We start from the raw sequence: 14,818 nt of genomic DNA, 5'->3' as shown, positions 1-14,818 counted from the left end.
GTTACAGATACATGATGACCTGAAATGCAACATGTAGGTGTAAAGGGGGTGACCCAAACTCATCCTGAATGATCTGGTGAGGAACAGATGACTTACCACGAATCATCCGTGATAACATGAGAACCTATAGCCGCTCCACATGGGCCCACTCTGTATCCGACAAGTCTGTCCCCCAGCAAGGGCTGCCGTACATCCCCGCTAGGCCAACCAAGGAGTCAAAAAGCAACCCCTTGGTGCGTGGATCCTGAAAGTGCGAGCGGAAGCACTGCCTCTCTAGTCTGGCCAATCAAGCATACCCTCTACTCAAGCGTGCCTGCATTGCCGGTCTCATAGTGAAGTTGGGTTCGGAGAAGATAACCCCAAGATAAAAGATAAGTGTATGATGAAACTATCTCAACAGATGACCCCGCAAGTGTGAACTGCTCCTGACGCATGATGGCTCGAGATGTATTCAAGATCATGACCTTGGTTTTACCCAGGTTGACCTTCAAATTATGAGACTCACAAAAGTACTGTAGTGCGTCTAGGTGTCTCTGAAGCCCCTCTGCTGAGGAAGACAAGAGAGCCACGTCATCTGCGTAGAGCAACTCCTTCCAAAACAATACACTATCCCCTCTATTATTGGGGGTGTAAATGTTAAAGAGTCCAACCTTGCGACCCCCAATTTAAAAGAAGAACCCCTTGTGCTCTAGAGTGTAAGATCACACCATGTTCCACAACCAAGGAGAGAAAAGAATCCGAAACTGAAATACAAGTAGCTCCCCTAGTACCAAAGGCAGGTGACCAAAAGGTGTGACCTGATAGTAGCTTGCCTGACTTGTACAATCACTGGCATCTGTTTGTATACCTGCAAGAGTAAAACATCAATAGAGCCACCTGTAACACTTGGATGAAGTTGATTCCGAATCAGCTGTCTGCAGCAGCGATGAGGGACGTGACCAAGGCCCTGTATGTTCCAGCCTGACAATCCTCATCGGCGGGAGGATGTAGAATGAAACATCTTACGTGACCTAGTGGCGGAAACAAACCCCTCAATAGGGGAAGACCTACTCAAAGAGCGAGGGATGGAACCAAGTGGCTAGAATCAACATGAGAAAACACCCTGCCACCTGAAGAAGAAGAAGCCCTATCAACAGGAATCCCAATCACTGCCTCACCAAAAGTAGAGGGCACAAAATCCTCCTCTGAGAAATCTACCATGGTAGAAAAGGAGTTTCTGTGAATCAGGCTTGACACAGGGGTGTAGAGGATCCCTTCAGAGGGAAGTGTATCAACGGGGTACCCAACTCCCGTTCCTCTATCCAAGAGAGGAGTTGAAGATTGCTCATGAGAAACCTGTTTCTGAAAAGCTACAGAGGCCCCTCCAACTAGAGAATGTGCAAGGTCAGGGAGAGGGGCTACCACTGTGACATGGAGAAGAAGATGAAGAAGATATATTAACGTCCACAGGAGACCTCGCGGGTCTATGGGACAAAAAAACACACACCAAAATCATCAACATCAGTTAGAGACTGAGAAAGAAAGAAAGAAAGATGTATTAACGTCCGCGGGAGGCCTCACGGGCCTATGGGACAAAGTGCAGGAACAAAGTAAACTTAAACAAGCCACAGTGGGCTGGAGCGAAGGGTTCGCTAAGGCCCTTGCTGAGTACTAGAAAACACATAAACTGAAATACTAATGTAGTACATCATATCAAGTCAGGCTAGAAAAGCCAAATAGTGTGTAACATGAGTGAGGCATGTCAAGCGCTCAGGGCTAATGCTCCAAGAACATGATCTGGCTCCATGTATCCAGGCTCCATGATAGCTCTCTGGTGTGACACAAAGAGCTCATGTATCTGCATCTATTGAGCTGTCTGGCGCTGTGGTGGGGGGTGTGGTCTCCTCGATCTCTGGATCCGATGGGTGATGTCAAGTGTAATGCCGCGTCTCTATCGATTGACTCTGAGAAGAGCTGAGATAGGTCGAACCTCAATCGTGTGTGCTCTCTGATCCCCGTGACCCTCGTCTAGTAGTGGTGTCGTGTCGACTACCTCTACTGACCCAACTATCTCTCATGTCAGCTAGCTCCTCCTCCTCTACTCCTGAGTGCCCTGGAGCTGACTCAAATGCATAGAAGTTGGTGACCTACCTCTACGCTCGGTCCACCTCAGTGTCTTGTGACGTGGTGGTCGCATCCTGCTGCTCTTTGATCCATCGCAGTAGTGTCTCTCTGTGTCTCCGCATCTCCATCAGGTAGAGCCCAATACAGACCTGATCCTGGAAGTGGATCAGCCGTGAGACTGGGCCAAACCCGTGTCCCTCCTGAAAAAGGCAATGGTAGCGCCCTCGGATCTCGTAATAGGCGGGACACATACAAAGAAAGTGCTCCTTAGTCTCGACCTGACCCATCGTGCATAGCATACAATTCCGCTGCTCTCTGGGTATGCTTGTAGCTCTCCCTGCCTCAATCCTCAGCTGATGGGAGGAGACTCGCATTTGTCCAATGGCAATCCTCATTGCATGTGAGACTCCTCTGTCCTCAAGATACTGGGGTTTGATGATGAGGCCATCCTCCGATACTCTCAAGAAATGGTCATAGTAGAGCTGGGTCTTGGTGGGGAACTCTTGGTCCCCCCGCCCTAGTCCGAAGTGTGTGAAGCTGGAGGAGGTCTAACCGTATGATGCGGTTAATCTCATCTCGCAGAATCAGCTTAGGGGGTGCATCCATGCTATACTGAAAAGGAGGGAGCCTGTCCATCTGAATGCCATGATTGGCGAACAAGCAGAGACGCATGCATACCATGCTGTATCAAACCCACTCTCTGCCAGTCGGATAGAGGATTCCAATGCCAGTCTCGGTAGCCTCTCACGAGGTAGGTCCCAGACTCTATGGAGGAAGGTCACTGTCTGAAAGGTGGCATCGATCTGAAGAGGGGTCATAGCAAACTTTGCCTGTACTATCTGATGGGGGACTGAGGGCTTACTACGAATCATCCTGGATCCCATGATTACGCTCAAATATCTTCCACTTTGCTGCTGAAATATCACACCCCTAGAACGGTGCTGCATACATGGCAGTTGGTCTCACTAGGGTGTCGAAAAGCCAGCACTTCGTCGGTGGGTCCTAGAAGTGCGCCTGGGAAAACTGTCGCTCTAGCAGGGCTAGAGCACCATATCCTCGTGTGAGGCGTGCTTGATCTGCATGGATCATCGTGAAAGCTGGCCCAGTGAAAACTGCACCCAAGTATGTGTAGGACTGCATAATCTCTACTGGCTGACCTCGGCAAGTGAAGCTATGTCGATGGAGCATTGGGTATGAGGTGTTGAAGATCATAACCTTGGTCTTCCCAAGGTTAACTGTCAGATCTCTCTCTGTGCAGAACTCCTCAAGGGCCTCTAGATGTCTCTGTAAACCCTCTGCTGAGGACGACAAGAGGACTATGTCATCCGCATATAGTAGTATCGGTACCAACAAATCAGCCATGACCCCTCGCCTTCCAGGCAGTCTATGAAGGATGTGATCTCATCAATGTAGAGGCCGAAGAGAGTCGGTGAGAGTGGGCATCCCTGTTTCATCCCAATTGTACTCTCCACCCAGCCTGATAGGCCTCCTGGGGCACGAACTCATCCTTTGACGGACTCATATAGGCTCATCACCCCCCAAATCAGAACCTCTGGGATCTCCATCTCCTGGAGTCTCCTGATCATGCGGGATCGTGGGACAGTATCGAAAGCCTTCCGAAAGTCTACAAAGCAGGCATAGACTTTATGACGCTTCGACCTCGCCTCCTCAATGATAGCCCTCAGTGTGAAGATGTGGTCTAGGATGGAATGCTGTCTCCAAAATCCTGCCTGTCCTAGGGCACGCTGCCCATGTGCCTCTGTGTGACTGCTGATCTTTCTCTCTAGTACAGATCCATAGATCTAGGGCAGAGTGTGGCCAATCATGAGAGTGTGGTAATTCCCAGTGTCCATGGGGTCACTTGCCTTGTGTATTGGGACGATGGTGGTAGTGCTCCAAGAGGGTGGAAAGCCGTGGCATATGGCGTGGTTGAACATCTATGCTAGGATCAGGGCCAAAACCTCATGTCCGTGTGCGAAAGGCTCCGTCTGTAGCCCCTCATGATCCTGTACTCTCCGGTTATGTAGCCGATAGAGTGCCGCCTGCACGTTCTGTGCAGTGAACAAGTGACAAGCAGTGGGTCTGGGCATAGCGGACATATCAGGTGGTGCCTGCATCCGAACATCATAGAGAGAGCATGCGTATGTGTGCCAAACACTATGGGTGAGGAAAGCCCGCCGGTTGCGGCGTGTCAGCCGTCGTTAGATCCTTTATGCCTCAGGTGGTGTCAGGTGGCCCAGGGCTTGCTCAGGTGTGAGGCGAGCTCTCATCTCTCTGCACTCATCATCATACTAGGTTCTGAGGCATCTTTCCCACCGAAACGCGCCCAAGCCGAGTCGTAGGGAAAGATCTGATAGCTGTGTTCGTGACCACTGTGGCAAGGGTGTCTGATGCATGGGTGAGGTCTACCTTGTCCCCACGTAGTAAACCTGGGAGCTCGTGTGCCAAATGGCTCACATAAACAGGGTCAAGGGTCTGGTCAAGAGTCTTTGGGGGAGTACATCAGCTTAGCCCCAGTTTATTTAGATGCATAACTAGCTACTAATTTACCTTAGAAAAAAACGGCTTGAGCAACATCAGTTTAAGACTGAGAGTCTTTGGGTTTAGATTTGAAATCACGGATCAAGGCTTGTCCATCCCTATATACTACCCATTTTCCATCTTTGCGTGCATCCTTCACTTTAGTAAGTTCAACATTCCTTTGTTTGAGCTGATTTGGGTAAGCTCCTCAGATATCCATACCCGTGTGCCTTTCAATTTGTTTGTTTGTCGGAGAATCTTGACTTTACCTGCCCTCTCTGTGAACTCAACTTGTACTTGTGTTCCCTTCTGAGAGATCCAACTGATGTCAGTTTCATCCCATTCTATCTGTGGTATCTCCTTCTTGAGACTGGTGCTCTTCTACTGTGTATCCCTCCATAAAATCATCTACAGGACACCCCATACAATCCTCTGGCAGCCCCCCTATGCACAATCTCTTCTTGTTTTTTGCTATGGCTTCCTGCTCTTTTACCTCTGTATATAGATCTGCTTTGTTGAATTTGTTGTTGGCTAAAATAGCCATTTCTTTCTTGGCTGAGCTTACCTAAGTCGTGATCATCTCTTCAACCGTGGAGACAAGTGTTGGCGCTATTGGAGATGTGTTCTATTATTCCATAACCTCTGCAATAATTTCTTGATTGCCTTTGCTCTCCATCTCCTTCACCTTTCTTCCAAGAGCTGCAACCATAAGCCTGAGCTCTCTCACTTCTTGCTGTAAAAAGCATATTTGCTCTTGTGGATCAGATCCAATCCTCCGCTTGTAGTGCAATGCATAGAGGCTAGGTGTCGATATGGAGGCTGCAACATCAGAGTAGGTGGGCTTTCTAATCGGTGTAGAGGTGAAAGTCTTCATCTTCGGGAGTTCCATAATGGCCTGTGCAAACTTTAATGTGCCCTTTTGTTGACGCTAACCCCGAAGCTAAGCCAAAGGGCTCAGCTCAGCCTGGGGTGAGGGAAAGGACTGTACGGAGAGGTATTATGGGGAGAGAGTGTACGATGGAGGTACAACTAATGGAGAGTTAGGTACGACGGGACTATACAGGACTGATACGACAGGGCTGTACAGAGAGGCTAACGATGTATGGAGAGGGGCAACCAATGGGTCTGGGGGAGAAGCTGCAATCGGGTCAGCAACTGTAGCTGAAGCTTTCCGGACTGCGTGAGGTGCAACACTGGGAACAACCAAAACAGGAGACTCCAAAGCTCCTAAGGAGGTGGAGTAGAGGATGGCGTCCCCATGAACTGACGGGGGTGGAGGCTAAGTACAAACTGAAACCCAATGAAGTGCTGTAGTTTGTGGGTGCCACTGGGGGACGTGAGGCACCGGAGGTAGGAGGCGGTAGTACCGAAGGGGCACTCTGCCGAGGAGGAGGGCTCTGAGGTCGAGTAGTAGTACCACCACCTTGTCGAGGTCAGGGAGCAGGTGTAGGAGCTGTCCCACCCCCTATCGAGGTCAAAGGGGAGTTGCTGTACTAGAAGGATTTTTTAGCCTTTTCTTCTTCCTGGGAAAAATGCACAAGGGTCCTGCAGATCCTGCACTGGTCCTATCTGCTTGCAACCTCTAGTCTTTGCCGAAAGAAAGATTCATCCAAGCATTGAAGCAAGATATAATAATCCGAAATGTTAGGGTCCTCTGTAAGGATCCTAACTCTAGGGACCCCGGTAGACCTGGTTGCCTCTGCAGCTGTCAATGGCAACCCAGGGAGGGGAGTATCTCAGTGATCGTACCAAAGTGCTCCCCAATGACATGAAGAAGGCGATGGTAGACATAGGGGAGCACGAGAAACCTAATGAAGAGAGAAAATGCCTCCTTATCCTCCTCCACAAGGTCGAAGCCTAGAGAGAAGGCAACGAAGAAAATCTTCCTGTGTCCTAGGTATAGAAAACGGGCTTGGAGCACGGCGCTCGCAGCCTCTGGAGAGTCAAAAACAACCTGGAAAAAACCTCGTCCCAAAAGGAAAACATCTTTAAATCGAGGGGTGATGTTTGGGGGAAGCGTCGCAAGCATCCAGGATTTAGCTTGTGATGTGGAAGGGTGAGACCCATACGTGCATGCGATCAAAGTGGTCGAGCATTCATGCTCTACATCCTTCTTGAGTTGCTACAACTCGTCTTTTGAAAATGTGATAGTTTTCACGACTGGTGGAGGCGGAGTAGGATTGATTGAGGGAGGATTCATCACCAATCGAGGTTCCAAAAATGCTGCGAGAAGGGAGAAAGGCGGAGAGGGGCAAGAAAAGGAGAGACGACGAGAAGGGATCAGAGGAGGAAGCAAGCAGGAAAAGCAAAATGGAAAGGAAAATGAAAGAACAAGTGCTAGGCAATGATAACCAAAATACTCACATGTAGATAGCTTAATGGCCAGGGTGTACGAGGGATGGACCTAAGATCCCTCTAAGACCTCTGTGAATCTGACCCTCCAAATCTACCAAGCAGTGATGCTAGCCAACATCTCCCAAGCGGTATCCCCATCAGCATGTATTGGTCTATAGCGGAACATAGGCACATCCTCTAGAGAACAAGTCTCAACTAGATGACGTCGAATCGATATGGTCCAAGACTCTGCTGAAAAGAAAGAATGGACCTTGCAGAATGTGGTTGAGTATTGTGGTATGGCAAGAAAGTTTAAATCTGTTTTTCTAGAGGCAATATGTGTTGACGCAATGTTGCCTAAAGGTTTAGTAGAAGAGGAAAAGGAGGTTGATGATGTGATTGTATGTGAGGAAAAGGAGATGGTACGTGACCAGAAGGACACTAGTTGTAGATAAATTAGTTCCAATGGACCAAGACCTTAACTCGTTTGGCCCTGAAAATGAAGTATTGAGATCAAGGTCTATGAAGATGGAATACTAGTAAGTGTAATCTCGATAAGACAATGTTGTGCGCTAGCCCAATTACGTCATGACATTCTTGTGGAGACAAAGGACAGTATTTCAAAAGAATTCTCATTCATTATCAACAATAAAAAGATACATAGAATGTTTAGAAAATGGTTCGTTATTATATTCATTTGTTATATTTACATGATTCATTCATTGTCTTCATTTGTTACTAACAAAACATTGCAACAGCTATTGCGTAGGAGGGAGAGCACAATTCAATGCAAATGCATCACTAGAGAGATTGTTTATATTACTTCTCAATTATAACAATGTATAGAATTTTTCATGATTTTTGTATATGTATAGTACTTCTCAATGATTTAGTGACCAACAGCCACACTGATCTTAGTAATTGTTTACATGTGTAAATATCTACTATGGTCCAACTCATAGAGGAGGCTGATCCTCATTCACAAGCTGCTATACGGGGACCTCCCTAGTTGTAGGGGAGCTCCTTTTTTGGATCCTATTCTCAATGCAGTTTCTATTGCTGGCTGTGATGGAAACTTTCAGCTTCCACTATACCTAGATGCTCCTCAGGAGGTGTGCATGATGAGGAGGTTGAGGTCTTAGATGCTTTGACAAAGGAAGTGAGTGAGGGTGAAGCTCTCATTGCAGACATGATACATAGTAGTCAGTGTAATGATATGCCTAAGGGTTGGTGCCATTCAAATCTTTTCTATGAGCATTCTTCAGATGGGAAGGATGTTCATTTACTCCTAGATTTCACTGATGACTTAGGTGATGTGTCTGAGGGTATTGGAGCTTGCAGAGATGAGGCAGTGGAGCCTGTTGAGGAGTCTTCAATTATAGATCATGGACTGGGTGGCTCCGAAGGATCTATGTTTGTGGAGGTGACCTCGAAGGCTGTGGCTTATGTGGAGATGAGCCAGGCTCATGCTACAGTTGTGATGCCTAATAATCAGTGGAGTTATGTGCTGTCTTTGGTATTGAGATAGTTGCAGAAGACTCTTGTTTGGGGATGCCCTATGACGGTTCCTTTTAGATGTGGCAGTGTTTTTGGGCCTATACCTTGGCCATGTTGGGGAAGGCATTATGTGGCATGGATTGATGCGCTACATGGTAGTTTTTTTATTCGGATCTTGATATTTCTACTGCGGGCAGCAGGCATGTGGGGGCTAGTGGGGCCTTGATTCTCTAGATGAGTTCTTTTATATGGATGGCAATTTTGCACATTTTGTTTTTGATACAGGTTGATGGCCCTTTCTTGGGAGCTAAGCACACACTGCATACTCCACAGCTGGGAGGAATATGTTCGGTGAAAATTTATTTCGTTGCTATTTGGAGTGGTGTGCAGGTTTTAGTAACACGTGTGGGAGGCCGTGTCAGGGTGGTTTGTAAACTCACCTCTACCATGGAGTCCAAACGGAGGTGCATTGTTGCAAGAGCTTTTGGATGTGACTAGGTTTGCATTGAACAGGTAACTAGAGCTCGAGTACAGGGTCATGTTCCTTTTGTTTTTTTGTGGGGGTGTGGGGGGTGGAGGGAGGTAGAGTAGTTAGTTTTTAAAAGGAATAAGGTTCAGTGTAAATGAAAGGATAGAGGAAACATCTAGAGGATGAGGGACAGGATTTCTCTAGAGATAGAGGGCGTGGAGAAAAGCGGATCATGAGATGAGGATTTCGGGTGAGAGATACTGTATGAGATACAGTTTTTGGATGTGGAGCAACGAACTGAAATCCACAGCAGCAAACTATTACAGAACCATGCAAATAGGTTAAGAACATGTATGAGAGGAAAAAAAAGAAAATCCATTGCGCATCCTACCACAGCCCTTTGCAACTCCTAGCAAAGTATTAGCAAATGAGGGGCAGGCAGGAGCGCAGTGAGCAGGTCGTGAGAACCAAGCGAAAACAGTCCTATGAAGGAATAGAGAAGACAGCATATGCATTTTCTTTTTGGACAGTAGCCCCTGGAGAGGATGAGAGGCTGCAGGTCATGATGCTATCCTGCATGATCTAGGGGAAGAATTAGCCCACACGAAATCCTAGCAGAGTTTGCAGGGAGACCCTCCACACAAATGCCTCATTCCAGATCATTACCTATCTAGACCGAGTCAGATAGGTTGGATGGACAAATGTAGGTCAACAAAGATCTGGTGTAGCACCATAAAATCACATAACAGAATCTCAGAAAAACCATTCAGCACCATCTTCTTGTGCCTTGCTCAGCATAGGAACATTGCATTAGGTACCTGTTCACACAATATTGGAGTTGGCTCTTAGAAGAAGCAAAGAGTACAAAGCATTCTAAAGGTTTGCTCCCCTCTAAACAAGGTGATTAGGATATAGCAATTTCATTTGGAGAATAAGGCATACACGATGCAGGCACCATATCGAAGGTGGTCAGATAGCGAATAGAAGGAATTCATTTATGAATTTGGTTGGACATGATGCACAACCTATGAACCTAGTGGGGTGGAATAGGTTTAGGAATTTGGTTGGACATGATGCACCCCCTATGAACCTAGTGGGGTGGAAGTCCATAAAATTATTAATTTCCTAGAGATAGAATAGCAAAGTCCTGCAGGGTGTGGGATTGTGGCACTTTCTCTTTGTTAACACTGTATGTTATACACACTGACTTGTTTATTGTTAAAGGCTTATCTCAGGAATGGGATCTGCCTATGCTGGCCTAATACAAATTCTTCATTTTTCAATTTTCTCACATATAAAGTTTGTTTACACCAGGGACCTCCACCTGATATATGTATTCTCTTTTCCTTCAAGATTGGGAGTTGCCATTGTTGGCTCTCCTACCTGATGTAGGTTATCCTCCAGAGATTTTATGTGTTATCTAACAAGTTGAATAAAAATAAACTCAAGAACCTAGAACCCCACATGCTTCACGTACAGATCTGCTAATAATATGAGCATTGTATAGATTAGCTTTTGGGCCTCTATTGTCATTGAATCCATGAAACTTCTATGTTTATAAGTTGAAAAACCATAGAATACAAGAAGAGGCCAACCCTTCATGTTGTGCCCCTTGAGTGAAGGCGAACCCTCTACTAGTCCAACCAGATAAGTTCTCTTCCGGTAAGTTATAATACATGATTCATGTTAAACGGCTAAACATATCACAGAAGCCTTGCCTTTTTGTATTTAAAAGGGATAAACTGCCTCTATTCTATCCCTATATGATTTCTTGTCAATCATTATCCATCCTTTCTTAAACACATATCAACTCCCAAGGAAAAAATGCTTCTATGAAAGAATGCAGCTGTTCCATTCTGATATGAAGATCTAACTAAGTAACGTGTCTACAGTTTATCTCATTTTAACACCTTTTTTTCCTAAAAATGAATAATATGTTGAATAAAGATGTGTGTACATTGAGATTGCCTGTCAGTAACTTTTTTAAAGATCTTGCTGTGTTGATTTGCAAAGGCGTAACATCAGGCAAACGGGTAAATGTTTCTCCTAGCCTGCTGCAAGCCCAATAAAGATGTGCATTTGTTCCTTCTTTTTCCTGAGGTATAAGTTCAACTGGTCTTCCAAAAATAGAACTTTTCGTCTCCATCTCATTAGAATTTTCTGTCTGATCACCTTCAAGCTTATTGGTCTCAAAAATATAATAGTTCCTGCAGAAATAATGTTTTTTGAAACAAAGCTAATGTTCTAACATGAAATTTTGATCTTTGCTAGTTCTTCACTAACTCCTAGTTAAAAGTATATGATTTTCAGAATATACCGACAAAAAAACCTGTTATTGTGACACTAAGATTTCAAAAGAAAACTCAAGCAACGTTAATATTAGGCCTTGACGCAGGTACCTATATGTAACATGTGATACAGTTCATATCCAAACCATGACTTGCCATTGAAATTGGGAAGAAGACCTCCTTAAGTATTATGACCATATGCATATTAACAACACATCAGTGTTTTAGAATCATCACAGGTGCACTTTAGCAGAGAGGATATGTCATTATCAAAAGTTTTCGCTAATTCAGTTGTCCAAAAAGATCTTCCCCCTTGAAATAGACTTCTATTAAGTATGAAAGAAACAGCCAAGAGAAGAAACTCAAGCCATAGATGCATCATGTGGAGCATGAAAAACCTGTGGTAATATACCACTCAAAAAGTCTGAGCAAATGAAAAACCTGATAAGAACCAAGACTTTGGCTGGAAAGAAAGAAAGTTTATGTATGTATGTATGTATAGAGAAAGAGAGAAAGAAAGTTTATGAAAAGTCTTCAGAAGACCAAAGGGTCTATGAGACTAAAGGAAACTTGATACAATGAGCTGTGGGGTGAAGCCTCCAAGCGAGCCACACCATGCTTGTGATGGTCTGTGAACAGAAAGAACAACCCCTCCACTCTTTGAGAAAATCGTCCTGTTGGCTGAAGAAGACCTAGAAGATCCCTGCATCCTCCAACCAAATAGCCATCAAGGTGTGTACAATTTCTGTCTAGATACCGGCCATGGTATTAGCTGGGTGGATCTAGGTGCCATCCATAGCCTCTATGGATCTAGATCTGCATACATGCCCGGCAGTGATGCTCATTATAATCTCCTAGCAAGTGTCCCACTGATGCATGTGTACTAAGAGACATAGGTGCATGAAGTTGACAAAACTGTACACAATGGTTGCCGCACCATGATAGTCCAAGAGGAGTCTCGATTCATAAAATACATGAGGCCTAGAAGTGAAAGCCAGGCAACTGAACCCCAAGCAATGAACAAATAGAGGAAAAACCTGCCTAAACACTCTGCTATACCAGTCCAAATGATCTTAGCTCTACACTACAGAGGTAGGGCTGAAAAGACTCCTCAGTCGATAAGCACCATGGACAAGAGGGATCGACCCCAAAAATATTTCTCCACTGATTTACTGCAATCCCTCCATGAATAGAAAGCGAGAGTGAAGTTTCTATACCTGAGGGGATATCCAGAACCTCCTGCGAAATGGACTCTGATCTCTAAAGTGATCTAAAAGCCTCCCAATGGTGAGCTCTAGAAGGTCTCCAATTTCTCGCAATAACCTGGAATTTTCTCGCATTATTTACTATGAAGTCAAAAAAGTAAGACCCTTTAAACGGTTGTCTCCTACAATCCACTCCCTCTCATTTGGATCCCAATCAAGTTACTTTTTGGGGCCACCGCCGCCTCCAAATTATATCTTAGCCAAAAGCAAAGTAACTACTCAACAAGGCCCACTACTCCGAGTGGCTCTAGGTGTGCATCAAAAACCACATCATAATCAAAAATTTAACCAACCTACCTCTAAACTGCACATTGAAAACCAACTCACCTCTATCCTACAAGAGACGTATGACCTAAAGAGGGATGCATGTGCCTGAGAAAGCACCCATCCACCTGATAGGTCTATGCTGTCTTCTATTCTAGTGGCCCACTCCAAATGTATAGCTGCATCTATCTACGCAATCTGCCTACCATTCCCTCTGAGATTACTAGTCGCGACGGAAGTCTATGTTCTTCAAGAAGGTTCTTGAAAACCTTCCAAGGACCCACACATGAAGCAAGACCTTTCTTCCATCTCGACCAATGCATATATACTGAGGCACCAAGAGGTCTATCAAGCTCATCCAATATACAATCATTCCACATAGCTGGCTGCCTATCAATCTCATCCTACATGATGGAGTAAACCCTCTACGATGAGTTCTTGAAGCTCTGCCAAGCTTTGACAACAACAGCCATAAGAGGTGAGGAGGCATCTTGATGTCTGTAGAAGAAAATTTCTATCTAACAGTATACATTCAATCAGTGCCCAAAGAGGGAGTGCAAGACCCAATGCATCAAAGGAAAAAATATTTCCAAGGCTCCAAACCTAGCATAAGTCCTCTGACCACAAGCTTGCAAAGCAAAGATCTGCATTCAATATCAGGATCAATAACATAGAATAGCAGTCCCGCCAGCACCTCGTTTCCCGCATGCAGTGAATATGTCGAATTCCTTGAAGAGGGTTGCTAGGAAAAAAGCATCCTCCTCACCAAGCTTAATCTCCTGAAGGCATACTATGTTCACCCTCCACTGACGTATTCTCTCCACGAGTATCCATCTCTTGGCCTTGAGGCCCATCCCGTGCACGTTCCATGTCAGTATAGTTAACCTGCATGCTTAACAAAGAGATTAGAGTTGCCCAACACCTTGAACATATTCTGCCTACTGTTTTTACCTTACTTCCCGCTGCTCTTGCCAGCACTGTTTTCCTTCTGATGATTTTTCTTGGAAAATATTTGAATGTCCTCCTCCGAAAGGCCAAGCCTCTGAGGTAGAACCATCTGGTTCGCTGAGGATGTCTCACCCAATGGGGAAACTCTAGACCTCTACGAAGCCACCGTCAAAGCAAGAGGTCTTTAGGGGGCCTTGCTCTTGATGCATTCTTCCACTATCTTCTCAAGGTTGCCTTGCCTAGTTCGTCCTTCCTTTTGTGCCACATCCACCAGTGAGGCTTCCACCTACATGTTGTGTATCGGAGCTTCCACCTACATGCCGCATACCAGAGCTTCCACCTGCATGTCACCTTGGGGGATCTCCTTCTTCCCTGCAGTAGCTTTATGAGGGCATTGTCTCGCGAAATGACCAATCTCTCTGCATGCGAAACAAGCGTTAGGGAAGGGACTGAATTTGACCCGGATCCTGATCGGTTCGAACGTCCCTGAGTCCAAATCCACCACATCGGGTGGTTTCTGAGAGATATCCCACATGATACATACTCTCGGGGTGGGGTTTGTCTCAACTGCCCGAGGCGGGGGGGCAAAGATGACCTGCCCAAGTTCCCTTGCAACTTCATGAACCACCAGGTCTGAGCATGAAGGGAAGGCCTAGGAATGAGATCCATACTGAGCAGACATTTTGGAGCTCTATTGCCGAGTCGAAGTTGGCATGATACACCACTGCATAGCCAACAAATCATAGAAGGGGACGCTGCCCCGGTCCAGGATCTCTTCCACCATTTTAGCAGAGTCGAGACGGAGCAGATAGAAGCCTCGTCCGACATAGGATACTGTGGCAATCCCGAATCTCCGCATGGCTAGACTCATCCTCCATCTTTGCTTTACCCTCCCTCTTGGGTCGTAAGAATCAAAGTCTCCCAAGCCACTCTAGATCTCCCATCTATAGACCCATCCATCCGCTCCAAAGAAAGTTTTCGATAGGCCTCTTAAGCTGTGAAATGCAATCCTTGGAGTGGCAAAAATGGGTAGTGGCTAGCAACATCTGGTTAACAACTACCACTCTAGAGGCAAGATCTAGGGGTCGAACTCCAAAAAAAGAGTTTCATCATGATACTCTCCAACATGG

General features: G+C 45.8%; 1 protein-coding gene across 4 annotated transcripts in view; it reads right to left on the bottom strand.

Annotated features, from left to right (window-relative positions):
- LOC147900328 (flagellar radial spoke protein 4-like) overlaps nucleotides 1-14,818 on the bottom strand; it is an 89,040-nt gene that overhangs the window by 33,328 nt on the left and 40,894 nt on the right. For all 4 annotated transcript variants that reach the window (XM_087377280.1, XM_087377277.1, XM_087377278.1 and 1 more), the window contains one exon: nucleotides 10,881-11,130. In XM_087377280.1, the coding sequence (XP_087233406.1) occupies nucleotides 10,881-11,130 (250 nt within the window). The remainder of the gene's footprint in view (nucleotides 1-10,880; nucleotides 11,131-14,818) is intronic.

The sequence above is a fragment of the Dipteris shenzhenensis genome, chromosome 7 (genome assembly GCF_047967505.1).
Source record: "Dipteris shenzhenensis isolate YYH24624 ecotype China chromosome 7, Dip_SZ_1.0, whole genome shotgun sequence".
NCBI classification, from domain to species: Eukaryota; Viridiplantae; Streptophyta; class Polypodiopsida; order Gleicheniales; family Dipteridaceae; genus Dipteris; species Dipteris shenzhenensis.
Note: the sequence above shows the minus strand (reverse complement) of the source record. Positions and strands in the feature narration are given on the sequence as shown.